The sequence below is a fragment of the Vanessa tameamea genome, chromosome 20 (assembly GCF_037043105.1).
Source record: "Vanessa tameamea isolate UH-Manoa-2023 chromosome 20, ilVanTame1 primary haplotype, whole genome shotgun sequence".
Taxonomy (NCBI): Eukaryota; Metazoa; Arthropoda; class Insecta; order Lepidoptera; family Nymphalidae; genus Vanessa; species Vanessa tameamea.
Window position 1 is genome coordinate 9,412,247 of NC_087328.1, and position 15,513 is coordinate 9,427,759.

General features: G+C 30.6%; 2 protein-coding genes across 3 annotated transcripts in view; both read left to right on the forward strand.

Annotated features, from left to right (window-relative positions):
* The window catches only part of LOC113401716 (putative peptidyl-prolyl cis-trans isomerase dodo), a 28,528-nt gene extending 18,577 nt beyond the window's left edge, over positions 1-9,951 (forward strand). The window contains exons 2-6 of the mRNA XM_026641747.2: positions 3,992-4,017; positions 4,807-4,929; positions 8,449-8,488; positions 9,142-9,345; positions 9,741-9,951. Of these exons, the coding sequence (XP_026497532.2) occupies positions 4,015-4,017; positions 4,807-4,929; positions 8,449-8,488; positions 9,142-9,345; positions 9,741-9,943 (573 nt within the window). The 5' untranslated portion in view covers positions 3,992-4,014 and the 3' untranslated portion in view covers positions 9,944-9,951. The remainder of the gene's footprint in view (positions 1-3,991; positions 4,018-4,806; positions 4,930-8,448; positions 8,489-9,141; positions 9,346-9,740) is intronic.
* A 994-nt stretch (positions 9,952-10,945) lies between these two features.
* LOC113401665 (E3 ubiquitin-protein ligase TRAIP-like) lies at positions 10,946-15,446 on the forward strand. Of its 2 annotated transcripts, none has more exons than XM_026641660.2 (9): positions 10,946-11,153; positions 11,262-11,378; positions 11,464-11,676; positions 11,772-11,930; positions 12,222-12,323; positions 12,697-12,810; positions 13,766-13,949; positions 14,367-14,489; positions 14,787-15,446. In XM_026641660.2, exons 2-9 carry the CDS (start codon positions 11,266-11,268, stop codon positions 15,111-15,113), a joined length of 1,335 nt encoding a protein of 444 aa, XP_026497445.2. In that variant the 5' UTR covers positions 10,946-11,153; positions 11,262-11,265; the 3' UTR covers positions 15,114-15,446. The 2 variants fall into 2 exon arrangements, with proteins under 2 accessions (XP_026497445.2, XP_064074122.1); XM_064218052.1 differs by having other exon boundaries at positions 13,766-13,922.
* Positions 15,447-15,513: the final 67 nt, after the last annotated feature.

Sequence of the window (15,513 nt, forward strand, 5' to 3'; positions counted from 1 at the left end):
ATTGATAATTATAAAGAATATTAGAAATATTAAAAAATATATTTTAAAAGATTGCAATAACTCGCTTTAAGAAGAGAATAGGCCTTTGCCCGATAGTCGGAGTACCAAAAAGTTTTTAAATATTCAAATATTCGATCAAATTATCCATTTTTGATTATTTTTTAATTGTATTTGTCTTCCTTCCTAAGTATTTTTTTTTATTAAAATTTTTATAACAACTTAACCTTATAAACACAATATTCGACATTTCCTAATTGATTTAGTGGAGTGGTTCAAAGCCATTCAGGCGATAAGTACTACAGTTTTGAAGAAAAACACCTGGGACCGGCTGATTGAATGAAAACATGCGTAACTCTATTGAATGAAAGTTGTTTCGAGTGCGTAGTTACTCGGAATGGAATTATGATGATGAGATAAAGGTTAAACATTTTTTTTCAACCATTTTAATTTGCGTATAATCTTGAATGTGTCAATTTGGGTGTAACCGCGTTTTGTAGGTAATTCAAGTTTAAGTCTGCGCGAATAGAGTCGTTGATAACCCTATGTGTTAGCTAGTCTCCATCTATCTTTTCTTTTATCTTCACGCAGAGGAAACCTTCTGAAAGATACCTGAGGCCCGGGGGAGGGGATTATATGGAATTCCTACCTACTAAAATCACAGCGATGGCTGATTTCCACACGCAACGTAAAGGCTGTGGGATAGTTTCGATATGTCGTCCTTTTTAATCACTACTTGTATTAGTAAGATGTCAGTCTACATATGCATTCATACATGCATGCATTTTTGTAATTTGACTGACTTTACCTTAGTATCGCATAAAATCATAATTAAATATAGCTACATTAATAAAATTTCATATAAAAAAATAAGTATTGGTTTGGTCTATCAAATTTATTTATAAAAACAAATATTTTAAATAAGACTAGGGATAGCTGAGAAAATATAACTTATATAAATATGCCAATTTTGTAATTTATTAGTTACATACAACATATTACAATATATGGACATAATGCGGCATAGTTCGGCTTGACTTCATTAATAACATAATAATCTTCATATAGTTATTAATAATTTTAAAAAAAAACTTAAGCATCATAACTAACAGTTGATACGTACTGTTCGTTCTGACTGAATCCTGATACTAGTAAATCTAGTTTAGGAGTCAGAGTCACATAATATAATAACTGTATCTTGCTATTGTATTGCAATATAGGGTAAATATTAAAATCATATAAATGTATTTTACTTATAAAATTAAGTCGTATAGTTCAAATTGAAAATTCCTGTACTTAATATTGTGCAAATATTTATCGCTACGTACTAGGTACGTGTGTACTTACACATGAATTCGTTGTAATATCAATTAAATCAACAATTGGTTAAGCTATTTGTAAATCATTAATTGATTCACAAATACCTATGTCTGGTGTTTCAGAATAATCTGGTATATGGATATTTTTGTTTAGTACATTTCAACGAACTACTAAACAATATTCTACTACAAAAATATTAAACAGGGAGTTCCGTATCTGTGTACTACACTGACATATTTTGACTTAGTATTTTTATATAATAGTAAATTAGTGGCCCAGTGGTTCGAACATGTGAATCTAAAGCGATGGATGCAATTTAAAACCTACACAAGCAGCACTGAATATTATGCATAATTTGTGTTTATCGTCTCGTACTCGTTGGTGAAGAAAAACATCTGAATAAACCGCGGCAGCAATGTAACAGCGTGCTGAAATTATCTCCAAAACCTTCTCGAAAGAAGGAGGTTTTAGCTCAGAAGAGAAATCATTACAAATACGTAGTAGTACTTACTTACTGATAAATGGTAGTACTGTCTCATTTAGCGGTAAATACTTAGCCTAATCGTTAAACATTTTTTTACGAAGCCTTTTTTTACCTAAATTAATCTTCACATGGAGAGTGATTCCTTGGTTTTTTAACATTATAAAAGTCCTATTAAAACCAAATATCTTATCAGCATACATTACATAAAAACCACCCTTAGAAGATTATTAATTTAAAATTGTCAGTTACCTATTTTTCCACACTAGCGGCTAACATTAACTGGACACTAAATATACTATTTGTTTTATAAAATAAACTTATGGGACGTGGATAATTTATTTAGAATTTATATATGTATATATATATATATCAGTACATATATATGGTATGAGTCCTGATGCCAAGATATTAAAAGTTGGTCTTTAATCTGTCAACAAGGACTTTATATAAAATTGAGATAACGGTTTCATAGGAGATAAGCCTGCATCATAGGTCAGATGAAGTTAATCAAAAGACTTATATAGTAGGTCAGAGGGTAACTATTTTAGTATATTAAGGGTACAATTAGAGGGTCATCTCACTTCAATTTTTTTTCTTTTAAGGTAGTTAGGCTGACGAGCAAATGGGTCATCTCATGGTATGTGATCACTACCGATATTAATAATACCTTACATGGTCAATGCGCCATCATCCATGGGAACTAAAAACGGTTTGTTACCATCACCATTCAAACTAGAACACAGCAATAGTAATTAGTGCCGTTTAGCGGTATAATATATTATGATTCATGGTACATCCCAGACGTGCAAAAGTTACTACCATCACGCAAAAAATTCTTTATTATTCCAGCCCAATTTGTTTAATTATTATAAACATAACATAACATAATCAGCCTGTAAATTTCCCACTGCTGGGCTAAGGCCTCCTCTGCCGTTGAGGAGAGGGTATGGAGCATATTCCACCACGCTGCTCCAATGCGGGTTGGTGAAATACACATGTGGCAGAATTTCGTTGAAATTAGACACATGCAGGTTTCCTCACGATGTTTCCCTTCACCGCCTGACACGAGATGAATTATAAACACAAATTAAGCACATGAAAATTCAGTGGTGCCTGCCTGGGTTTGAACCCGAAATCATCGGTTAAGATGCACGCGTTCTAACCACTGGGCCATCTCGGCTCAAAACATAGTCGATTTATTTTTCTTCGTTAACTTCTTCTCGACCACTCAAAAGGATTTTGATGCGGTTATTAATAATAGAAACAGTAGTAAACGAGGATTATTTGTAAATGTAACTTGTCAATATTTTCCAGAAAATTACTGAACTATGACGGTGTATCGTGCAGAATTGTTTTTATATGCCTACATGGTTAAGGCTGGCCAAACCTTAGAAGATACGTCAAAACAATGTCGTAGAAAATTGTAGACTTTAAATAGTAGGCGATAGCAGCTGTCTGTCTTCCACTGATTATGTTTATTTAACATATTTAATTATTTTAATTGTTATCTATTACATATTAGTAAAAATTGTAGGTTATTTTGGAAGCAAATTTCTCCATATTTTATCATTCCTATTCTGTTAAATATTTCAGTTATTGAGAGCATTTAATATAGATTAAAATTGTTAAACCAATTTTGATATTAATCATATTTGTCGTTTATGACCTACTTATAAATTCTAATAAATAAACGTTATAAAATAAATGTACATATTTATTATTTTCTGCTAAGCGAACTTTTGATTTTTTTAGTAAATAAATTGTAACCGATACGAAGCCGGGGCGTGTCGCTAGTCAATGATAAAAGAAATAATTAATTTTAAAAAAAAATTATTTACTTTCATGATAACTGCAAACTTTATTATAAGTAAATAGAATATTATATACATTATAAAAATATATGTATATAAGGAATACCCATATATTACTGATATACCGTAAACCTTATTTTTCGTGCCATTGTACTTATCGTTAGTTCTTATATTGACCAATAGTTAAATTTAATTTTACAAAAGGCAACTTTGCTAACGAATTGTTTATTTTACACAGGAAAAGTCACGGTCAACAACTTATCCCAATATCATTGAGCATTAAGATCTATTGACCGCGTGAAATGTTGTAAATGTTGTATGGCGTGTGGATGTCTGAGCCACTAATTCCAATGCTAATTTTATTTTCCTCTTGTTTCAGGCCATCGCTTTTAACACATCGCTATGGTGAGTATTCAAGGGTAAATATATCGGGACGTAGAGGCCTTATATGTTAGTTATGATCTTCAGTAATGCTATTCTTTAAGAACAGACTCGAAGTTCGCATCAGAACAGCGTTTAATCTCAGAAAGTAATATGCAAAAGTGACTATCTTTTTACAGATACGTCTTCTGTGTGTGATTGTCTCATCATAAATTCTAAAATCAATCAGTAATACTTAGTATTATTGTGTTCCAGTCTAGAGAGTGAGTGGGTCAGTGTAACTACAGCCAATAGGGACGTAACATCTTACCAAGGTTAACGGCACATTGGTGATGTAGGATATGGTTAACATATCTCATGGGGCCAATGTTTAAAGGCATTTGTGGCCAATTACTACCAGGTGTTCCATTTGCCCGTCCGCCTAACAATGTTATAAAAATAGGTACTGAACTCCACCTAAACGATTGGACTTGGGTAATGGATAAAAGATATATTTCTAACTTAGTACAAACGTGTACAATCCGAGGAAGCACCGACCGTTTTCATGTGCTAAATTGTGTTCATAATTCATCTCGTACTTAGCGTGAGGTAATCTTTATGTGCTCCAAACCTACGATATGAGGACGCCAAGTTGTGGGAGAATAATTACTGGCCATTACTGCTAACATACGTACCAGAAGACAGTAACGTAATAAAAAGTATAATTATTGGGATGTAAAATAATTGGCTATACTCCATTAAGACCAACATTACATGCACCCCCAAATAATGACCAACAGTCAAATGTTTAGACCAAAATCGATAATCTTACAGAAATTTAAGTTCTGCTCGGATGGTGACTGTCCATTGTGGGCGCTGGCTGCGCTCCACGCCCTGAGCAGCCTACCTGCACCAATCTTCAGGACTTTGCTACATCATGTAGTGGAAGAACAACCAGTAAGTTCATATTATTCTATACCGTGATCAACTATATATACATATAAACCTTCCTGAATAACTTTTTATTGATGTACAGCATTCAAATCCGTTGCGTAGTTTCAGAAATCCAAAAGGTTCGATTAAAGTAAGGCATTCGATAAAGTCTTTAATTATATTTATTTTATATTTTATATGTGACGGACGATGTTTGTTTTAAAGCGTTAAGAATATAAATTCGCTAATAATAGATCAGATAAAAAAAATAGGTTAGAAAGGCCGTTTATTGGGGTAGGCTATAAACTTGGGTAGAAGAACTGGTAAATTAAAAAAAAAATCAGTACAAGAGACCTGTGGTGGCAAAATGGCAGAAAAGATGATCAGGCCGTTTGTCACCAGTATGATAAACTCAACTGCTATATAGTTTAGTGAATGAACTCGTCATCATGTATTAAACCAAATTTAAAGAAGTAAGAAGAAGAGCGAATGCCACTGGCAGTGATTGATAAGGTTCGTAGGCAGACAAAAGTTTCATGATTATACTTTTCTCGTAGTGACTTTTTAGCTTCAGCAAGCAGCTGAGATGGTCCTATAAAACATGAGGATCTTAAATAAACGGCGTTTTAATTCAGAGCGAGCTCTTTTATATTTAAGAGCTTAATGCGTTTTTCAAGACGATTTTTCTGCGTTTGAGCAAATCTTCGTTGGAAAATCGTATTATTATTTGCCACATTTACAAGCTGTTACCTGTTTCAATTCTGTGGTATATTTAGAAAGAAAGACAAATTAAAGTTGAGACAGTCTTTTGCGTCATGCACATCGCTCGGAGTCCTAATCAAAGATCGTAATAAATAAAATTATTATGTTCTTAAAACAACACAGTAAATAAAACGGTGCTAGTGACAGATTTATTATTAAAACTAGACGGTTTCATTCAATGTCATCGAGACGGCAAATCAATGGCTTTTCAAGTATCTGAGTTTCGAAATCCTAAAGTTTCCTGTTGAGCATTATGTCGTGGAAATTTCTACTGTTCGAGCGATTTTGAAATTTCACTCGATATAAAACCCTGTCATATAATCCTGATTAATTTCATCAATCACGTGATAATTTCTTGTATTCTTATTGATTGATTGAGTCGTATAGGATGATTGAATTGGTCGAATTGAATAAACTATATATTAATAACTGTGAACATCAACCTTATTTAACATCTCGTATTAAAAATGGACATATTTCGACATTATAATCTAACAGTATCGAATGTCTTCTTAAATTGAGTGTACAGTTTAATTGAAACGTTTCGTGATAATTTTACTCTGTTCAGCTAATGTCCGTAGGATTTTTTTTAAATAAATAAATTATCGGTAGAATGTTCAAACATTCCAAAACGTTGTTTCGTTTACATCAAATGTCATCTTCAGACATGAGGATTTAAAAGTACTCATGGTACTTCAGAGTCTACTAGAATAAAGAAAATTAGATTTTACAAAGTAATACACTTCTATAACAAATTCAATTAATAGGTAAGATATCCTATAATGAAACAGTAATGAGACATCGTCTGCATATGACATATATTTAAAAGACTAATCGTTAGTTAATTTTGATACAGAGGCAAAAGATTAAAAATTCTTAAATTAAAAAATAAAAGCTATCGTTTTTTAGTATTAATATGTAATATCCTGCCAGTATCCCGATAATATGGAAATAAGTTATTTATCTTATAAAAGAAAAAAATAGACACATATGCCCAATACCTAAATAGTTCTTATCGACTAACTAAATTCTGTACCTTATTTACATTGGATATCATTATCGTCTAAAATGTTATTATAAACTACAAAAAAAAAAAACAATAATATTCTTTACTATTTTACACAACATTAAAAAAAAATTAAATTAAATTTTATTTATAAATAACGATAGAAAAAAGGCACATATATGTATACAAAAAAAAATTATATTATTTCTGCTTGTAATTTGAAAATAACTTGCGTTTTGAGTTAATAAAGCTACTCGTATATGTAGATAATAAATTCACCGGTACACGGAATGTTTTTATAGTCATTCAATTTCTAATTTTAAACGAAAAAAAAAACCTTGGTCCTTATTCCAAAGCAATACGATAACGTTCTAAAATCAATAACACATATTATTATCAAATCCGATACAATAACAAAATATGTATTTATTAAATATTTAATACTAGATATTATTGACAGATAGTATTTTAAGAGGTTTTCGTAAGGTGTTAGGCATAAAAAACAGCTTATGTCCTTTGGAAGCTTAAGCTTGTTTGATGCCAAATTTTCCAAAAAATCAAATTCGTTTCAGTGGTTTGGACGTTAAAGAGTGACAGACAGACAGATTGGGCTACTTTTGCATTTATAATATTAATAAAGATCAATGTAACTGCATAAATAAATATGTATGCAGTTACATAAATATTTTAATAACAAAATACATTATATATATATTTGTTTATTTCAAAAATACGAATGTAAATAAGTCGGATCATTATAATAAGTTGGTCGACATCTAGAATTTTATCTATGATATTCACTATGGATACGTCATTAATTTCAACGAAGTTGTATTAGATGTTGATCTTTGGATCTAAAATTAAAGTGGGTATAAGTAGTTAAGTGAAATAGTATTGTATTATAAATAAAAATAACTGTTTCCAAATCTTATTAGTATATTTATAAGTCATATTTTGCTTCTGTTAATAAAGTTAGTTGTAAGAATATTTATTACACACCTATTACAATACAAAAACGCCAAACCCAGCTAGTACTCGTATTATTTTATTTCTAGTTAAATTTAATTAATCAACGGGACTTAACAATAATAATTATGTATTATATATCTATGCTTTAATACGATTGATTATTAAACAATTATTTTTGATGTAATTTTAAATAAATAAATAAATATTGGACAACATCACATACATTACTCTGATCCCAATGTAAGTAGCTAAAGCAATTGTTCTATGGAAAATCAGAAGTAACGACGGTACCACAAACACCCAGACCCAAGACAACATAGAAAACTAATAAACTTTTTCTACATCGACTCGGCCGGGAATCGAACCCCGGACCTCGGAGTGGTGTACCCATAAAAACCGGTGTATACACTACTCGGCCACGGAAATTTTAAAATCAAAATTATCACCTCCTAACAAATCGTTGTTAATAAATAAATAAATTATATAATATGACGAGTGTTCCTTCATAATTTAAATATATATAAGTTTAATTACGAAACTGATCACCTAATATAGGTACTCATAGTACTGGGTGACCTTTCCGTATGCATTGATATATATTCCTTTGTGTTACTTCCAACACAAATTACATTTGGCTAAGCTCTCAATGTGCCTTTGATGATAACTTAATAAAGGAACAAGGAGTTCTATTCGTCACAGAGCCGAGAATCTTGTCTATTTGAGTATATCATAATAATATCCTATAATAATATTTGATCAATTTAATTGAAAAAAAATAATATTCAAATAATGTAATTTTTTGACAGGATGACGGTATTATGGAAATATTAAAGGATACAAGTGTGTGTAAGTACAAGTCAATTATTTATTTTACAAATCAATGAAAATCTTATAGAATTATAAATTTGCAACATTTTTTAAAACTTAATTTTCAATGCGGTCAAGATAGCCCGAAATAATAGGGGTGCCCTTGCATAAATTCCCAGGAAACCGAAATTTTACATGAACGTTAGATACGATACAATTATGAGAGAATGGCAAAAGTATGTGTAATTTTTTATGCAAGATCAATGTTCGAATATTTTTTATGCAAAATAATTTTAATGGTATCCGTAACGTACATGTGAATATTCAGCATCCTGGGAATTTATGCAAGGCTGAATGTCTATTTTGACCGAACAGCAGCCACGGGCTTCAGATTTTAAACCGGACAAGTATATGATATGTTATTTTCATGATCTTTATTTTGTGTTAATAATTCACCTCGTACTCTGCGGTAAAGGAAACTATAATGAAACCATTTATCGGTTGGCAAATTTTACCACATGTGTGGCATCAAACCACGTTGAAAAATGTGATGAAATAAGCTCTAAAACATTTCCTCGAGAGCCTTTGCTCTGCAGGACAAAGGAGCCAAAGGCCCATTTATAGGTGACGGTAACCAGATATCATCATGGGACGTCGCTCAACTGAATATTATATAACTTATTTATAACTAGCTTCTCGAGATGAATGCGCTCGTGCTGCGGCGGTTCTCCGTTGGACATTGAAACAAGCACATCGTTGTGGGTGTAGCGGAGTTCAGCTGGCGAGAGACTTACTCGTGCTGGGCGTGCCAAGAGCTCACGCGTCCGCGCTTGCGGATGCTGCTGAAACAGGGAGAGAAGCTTATGAGATGAATATTAAAAATAATGGATTTATGAGTAAGGATACTAAATTTTAAAGTCTAAATTTAATTTAATAAATATATATTTTGTCTAGACTATAAAAAAATATTTCCTAAAGTTTTCCTAAGACGCTTCGTAAAAATGGGTCCAAAAATTTGGTTTTGATATCATCATCATCATATTCAGCCTGCATTAGTCCACTGCTGGACTAATGAAGGCCTTCTTCGGCCCTTCTCATCCACTTCCTACCAGCCACCTTCCGTACATCATCGCTCCACCGTGCCACAGGGCGTCCTACACTACGCTTGCCGATTCGCGGTCTCCACTCTAGAATATGATTTGTTTAGCTTAATATAAATTGAATACCTATGATATGATTGCCGCTAATTAAAACTATTTTTAAGTTTTATACTCGATCATTTTACTTGCAGTTAATAAACTAACAGACATATCTGCAGCACCTGGCCCTGAAGGTACAGTCGATACTGTAAAACTCACTATTCAGTCAGATGAAGTATTTACTGGGGAACAGAAAATGGCTGAATTAATAGTTGATAAATCGCAGGTCAAGATTTTACTAGAAGATTTGAAAAAAGCGCTCAAAAGAATGGAAGAATTTGATATTTGTATATAATTTCCTGGTCTTAAATAAACTTATAATCAATTTAAAAATATTTTTAATTACTAAAAATATTTTCAAAGATCTTAATTTCTCCACTAATAATAGGCGCGTATTCGATAGTTGGTTCGTTAGTGAATACAAGCGGTTGCTTTGAGTTTTGTCGTCATTTTTAAGCGATTTTTAAGTGATAATGAAATAAAATATTTTTGCGTAATTATATAAGACGACTAGTCAATTGACACCAATAAATAATCGACATGCCTGTAAATAACGGAGAATACCTACCTAAAAGAATGAAAAAAAGTGCTTAGTTAGGGTTGACACTTTACATCTTATCTAAAGTATTTTTCTTAGTAGTATTTAATTGTATATTTTCACTATAGAATAATCAAATAGCAGATTTAATTTGGCAGTTAAATATATATAAATATTTTTTATTTTTTTGGCACCCCTAGGATTCATCGCCATATTTGTTCGCATGTCAGTATCAAACACGGCCATATGTGAAGAAAATCGTCAATCGAAAATCAAATCTTGTCATTTCTGGTGGTCAGTATCAAATACGGTTATTGCCAACAAAAAATCTTAATATTAGCTAATTTTGAACTTCATCATGACATTCATCGCTATATAAGAGAAATAACCAAAGATTAAATAGTTCATACATTATTCATCAGTTGTACTGCATAAAAGAAATTCATTTTTTTTTTTACATTACCAAAAATAAAATAAGTATAGATAACCGCCTCTTAACATAGACGACTCATTGAGCAATCTTTGTCGACGGTTGTTATAAGCCTTAAGACCACATTGGTTTACTGAACTGATGGATTGTAGAAGAAAATATAAATAAAAACAACAATCTTTTATTGGGATTTTATTACCTACGGATAATGGAAAAGTCATTACAATTGTTCATAATTATTATAAAATGTTTAAAAATATTATTTTCTTATCTGTGATTACAATTCATATTTGATGCAAAAGTCATTTCCAAAACTTATCTGTACTGTGTAGATTGTAGAAGGTTTTCAAAATATTTAAATACAAAGCAAAACATAATCTTGCTGTGTTTACTAATCCCTAAAATTTATATTTCTATAATAGAATTACTCGATTTTACCTAAAATCATAATGCCTTTAACATAACCTTTGAAGGGCACATACTTTTAAATCAATAAACATTAAAATTATGCGTTACTTCGTAGAATTTATATTGAGGGTAAGTTTTATAATATCAAACTTAACATGTATGTAATGTTTACTAAATTTTATAGTGATAAGTACAATTATTATAACCTCACACCAACAATAAAAAATATTGTTTCAGAAAAATGCATATTTTGTGTACGATTTGTAGTGACTTAGTGAACCAGGCGGAGAATATCCAAGTGACTAAGTGTGGTCACATCTTTCATCACCATTGTTTATCTCAGTGGATTTCAAGGTAGTTATATATTTCATAATTTCTTTGTAGTTTTTAAAAAAAAACCTTTTTTTGATTTGTATATAATATATTATTAAATATTTAGATCAAAGTCATGTCCACAATGCCGCAACAAAGTAACAGATCGTTGCATGTTTCGTCTTTACCCTACTATATCCAACGAGACAACAGGAGAGGATGTAGCAACATTACAATCTCGGCTTGATGATGCGCAGTTGCAGCTCCGACAACAGAGAACCACATACAAAGAAAATGAGGAAAAGTTTGCAGCTGCAGAAGTGGAGCTAAAAAAGAACTTGTATGAAAACTTATACTTAATTACCTCATTCAATATGTTGTTGTTTGTTAACAAACACATAAATGAAAATAATAAAGATAATTATCATTTTTCAGAGCACTATTAAAAGCAACAGAGAAAAAACTAGAAAGCAGAGACTCGGCTGTATCTGCTCTGAAGGAACAACTGGAGTATGTTAAGATACAAAACAAGGAGACAAACAGATTGAAAGAAGAGAATGAAAACCTAAAGAAAAATATGCAAACTTTAAATGGGTAAATCATTCTAGACACCATGAAAAAAGTGCCATATTTGTTTGATGTTGATTGGTGAAGCAGTGAAATCTATTAATCACAAACAATTACACAACCAATATCCTAGCTAAAAATTAGAAATGCTAAAGGGAGTTTGCTTATTTATCTGTTTTACTATTCAACCAATCATCATCCTAAACATAAGGTACCTAACACACAAGCAAAGGCACCGATGGAATATAACTTTATTTTTATTTCTACTTGTGCAACAATTACAGGAACTTTTTAACAGATTAGCTTTATATGTTTTAGACTACAAAAAGTATTAAATGGGACAAGTGAGGAAGTGGAACGTATGTTGGAAGGTTATACGGACGTGAGGACAGTTGCTACTTTTGCAACAGCATTGAAAAGGTGAGAATGTTTATCTGATCTCAAATAATAATAATGTCAACAGACAAATTACTCTTCTACAGCCTGCTAAACGAAAGAGTCTTCGGTTTTGGATGAGAATCTCAGCACACCTCTTTTTCACCCACCTGCATCCACCACCCATATATTGCAGATACAGTTTCAAATAATTAAAAAAATTTATTTCTCTTACTTTTTTTTAGATATAATAAGAGCTCTGTCTCCTTACTCATTGTGATGGGATCACAAGCTCTCATACTCAAGAATTCCTTCCATCATATATTTTCCCATTTTCTTTTATATAATTATTAAATATTAGGATTAATATTAATAATAATTTTGATCATAGTATTTAAATATTTTTTGTATATTTCAGAGCATTGTGTGAATCAGAAAGCAAGAAGAATGAATCACGTGACAGATTACAAAATATCAAACAACAGCTAGCTTCAGAGAAGAATCATGTAGCTGATCTACAAGCTAAATTAATGTTAGTAATTAATTTTATAGTAACATCTAAATTCATTATCTACTTCAATCAGACCTGTCCAATACCAAACCTGTTATGTTTATTGAAAACACCCAAACTAATAGAAAATTATAGATATATTACAATAATAATATTCTTAGAAATAAGACCAGAAGTTATTTTTTTTAAATACAAATTTATTACTACCCTCAAGAAAACAATTTACAAAACGAATCTACTTTGAAAACAATTAAATTTAACAAACCAAAATTAAATTAAACAAAAACTAAAATGTAAGACCTCCGAAACTATTACAACAATTACGGAACAATCTAACGAAAAACCCAACAAACAGAATGACGTTGCCGAGATGTTGACTCGATAACAGCCGAACAGCAAAGAGATCGCGCCGGGTGCTGGCGCTGGTTTTTATATGTTTTCCCCACTCTTCTTTCATCTTCTACAATATAAATAAATAAATAAATATATTATAAATTTTATCGTTATCAAAGATACTGGTTAAAATTTTACATTTTCATATATTTTCTTGTGTGTGTAATTTATTGAAATCAATGTTCAAACTTAAACTCTATATATTTTTTTAATGGGGTAGTTAATTCGTTCATAATTTGTCAGAAATTTAACTGTCAGCAAATTCATTATAATTTTATTTTATGCTCAGTACACATCAGGTATATTTTAATAAAATGTAATAATAATAAAAATCATTTGGTAATAATAATGGTTACCATAGACTAACTTTATTTTTTTATAAAGAATGTAGAAAACAAAACACCTGTATAATACCTTCATTAACTAACAACTTAATAGTGTTACTTACTGTAATGACTTGTAGTATTTAATTCTTATTTTACAATAACTATGGAAAATATCAACCCTGTATGGAATTTCCACAAACCAGAAATAAACAACTTTGTAATATGAGTTTTTCTTACTGAGAAATGTGACATTACAGAGCCGCGGAAGAAAAGCTAACGAGTGCACAACGCAAATACGATAGCCTAAAAAATAAGCGAAAAGTGTGCGACATGCTTGACAAGTCCCTCACAGAAGACTCGTGGGAATCTGCCGTCAAGCAAATGAAGCCTAATGAAGATTTGAACAGCGCTATCGTTTTAAGTGATAATAACAGCAGTTTTGTGAGTAAAATTGTAATTAATATTATACAAACCAAAGTAAGATATGTCTTAATTAATATCATCTAAATTCATTCAATATAATCATAAATCTGACCTAACACTTGACCTATGCGGTTGAAACTAGAGGTGGAAATTAATAATTATTACTTATTTATGTAGTACAGTTACAAATCAAATTGATTGTTAATCTTTACTGAATTAACTTTCTAAAATTCTCTATGTAGTATATTATTAATTTGTTTGTTATTTAGTATCATTTAATGTCTAGGTAAAAAAAGAGAATACAATATTTTTTTATGGCTGACATACATAGGCATAGGCACATTGCTGTTACCAACAAATCACTTGAACTTAAATTATGTAGATTCAAAGCTGTTGATAGATTATACAATATTTAGTATGCATTCCTTTTTACAGAATACAATGGTGAATAGAATAGAAAATGCTGACTCTCCATACCTGAATCTTAAACAAAGTAGTCTCGCTCTAACCGCCTTGCAGAGACATCCAACTCACCCTCTACCAGAAAAAAATCTTAAGGTATTACTTTTTGTAAAGTTATTTTAATTATTTTAATTTAATTTATATTTCTATATAAATATATAAAGAAATTATTAATAATTTTTAAGTTAATACAGATTTTGTTAAAAATATTACCTTAATTTGGTTTTAAATATTATTTTTAGAATATTTGATATAAATATTTCATCAGACGACGCTTAAATAAAGTCCAATTATTATAAACTCCCTATCATAATAGTTTTTAATTTGTTTAATATATTCACATACAATATATATTTATAATTTCACAATATAATTATTCGTAATTCTTTTCAGCCATCTGAATATGCACTACTTAATTCAGCTCGAATCGCCGTAACAAGAAAAACTGACTTAGCCAGTCCAAAGACTAGCATATTTCACAAGAAGGAACCGGCGAAAATACAATTTTCACAAGAAAACGACCCTAACATGAGCTTCATGAATATATCTTATGACGGTCTTGGGGGACACTCGAAGCTAGACACATTCCCTGTACCAAATACAAGACCGCCATTGAAGAGCTGCGTACCGAAATTGTCAGCAAAACATAAACTAAAACGACCAAATCCAGTCGGCAATCACGACATTAGTAAGATGTTAGAAAAAATTAAAGATAAATAGACTACATACATACATTTTATAACTTATAAGTATAGTTAATTTCTGTAAAATTTGTATATTGAATTAAGGGATTACGTATTAATTATTGCCATTGCCATAACTTGTTTCGTCAGTATGAATAATTTATTTTAAAAGTTTTATCTGCTGTGCAGATAAAATTTACAACATTGGATTATTTATCTATTGAAAGTAGATTGTAATTTTGGATAAAATAATATAATTCTAATTTGTAATTATTGATTACTACTAAGTATAATATCACAATAACAAACAAGACTGTTACATAATTATTAATTATTGAATATTAAATATCTTTTGACAATTTTTATTTTTTTTTTAACTTTGGGAAATACTGTTTATTTACGAATAAATATGTATATTTACGGCCTTATTACTAAAA

Excerpts from the sequence above, each read along its gene's own strand:
- LOC113401665 (XM_026641660.2), top strand. The coding sequence starts at position 11,266 with ATGCATATTTTGTGTACGATTTGTAGTGACTTAGTGAACCAGGCGGAG. Across the intron at positions 11,931-12,221 it reads AATATGCAAACTTTAAATGG|ACTACAAAAAGTATTAAATG; the intron begins GTAAATCATTCT and ends TATATGTTTTAG. Across the intron at positions 14,490-14,786 it reads TACCAGAAAAAAATCTTAAG|CCATCTGAATATGCACTACT; the intron begins GTATTACTTTTT and ends AATTCTTTTCAG.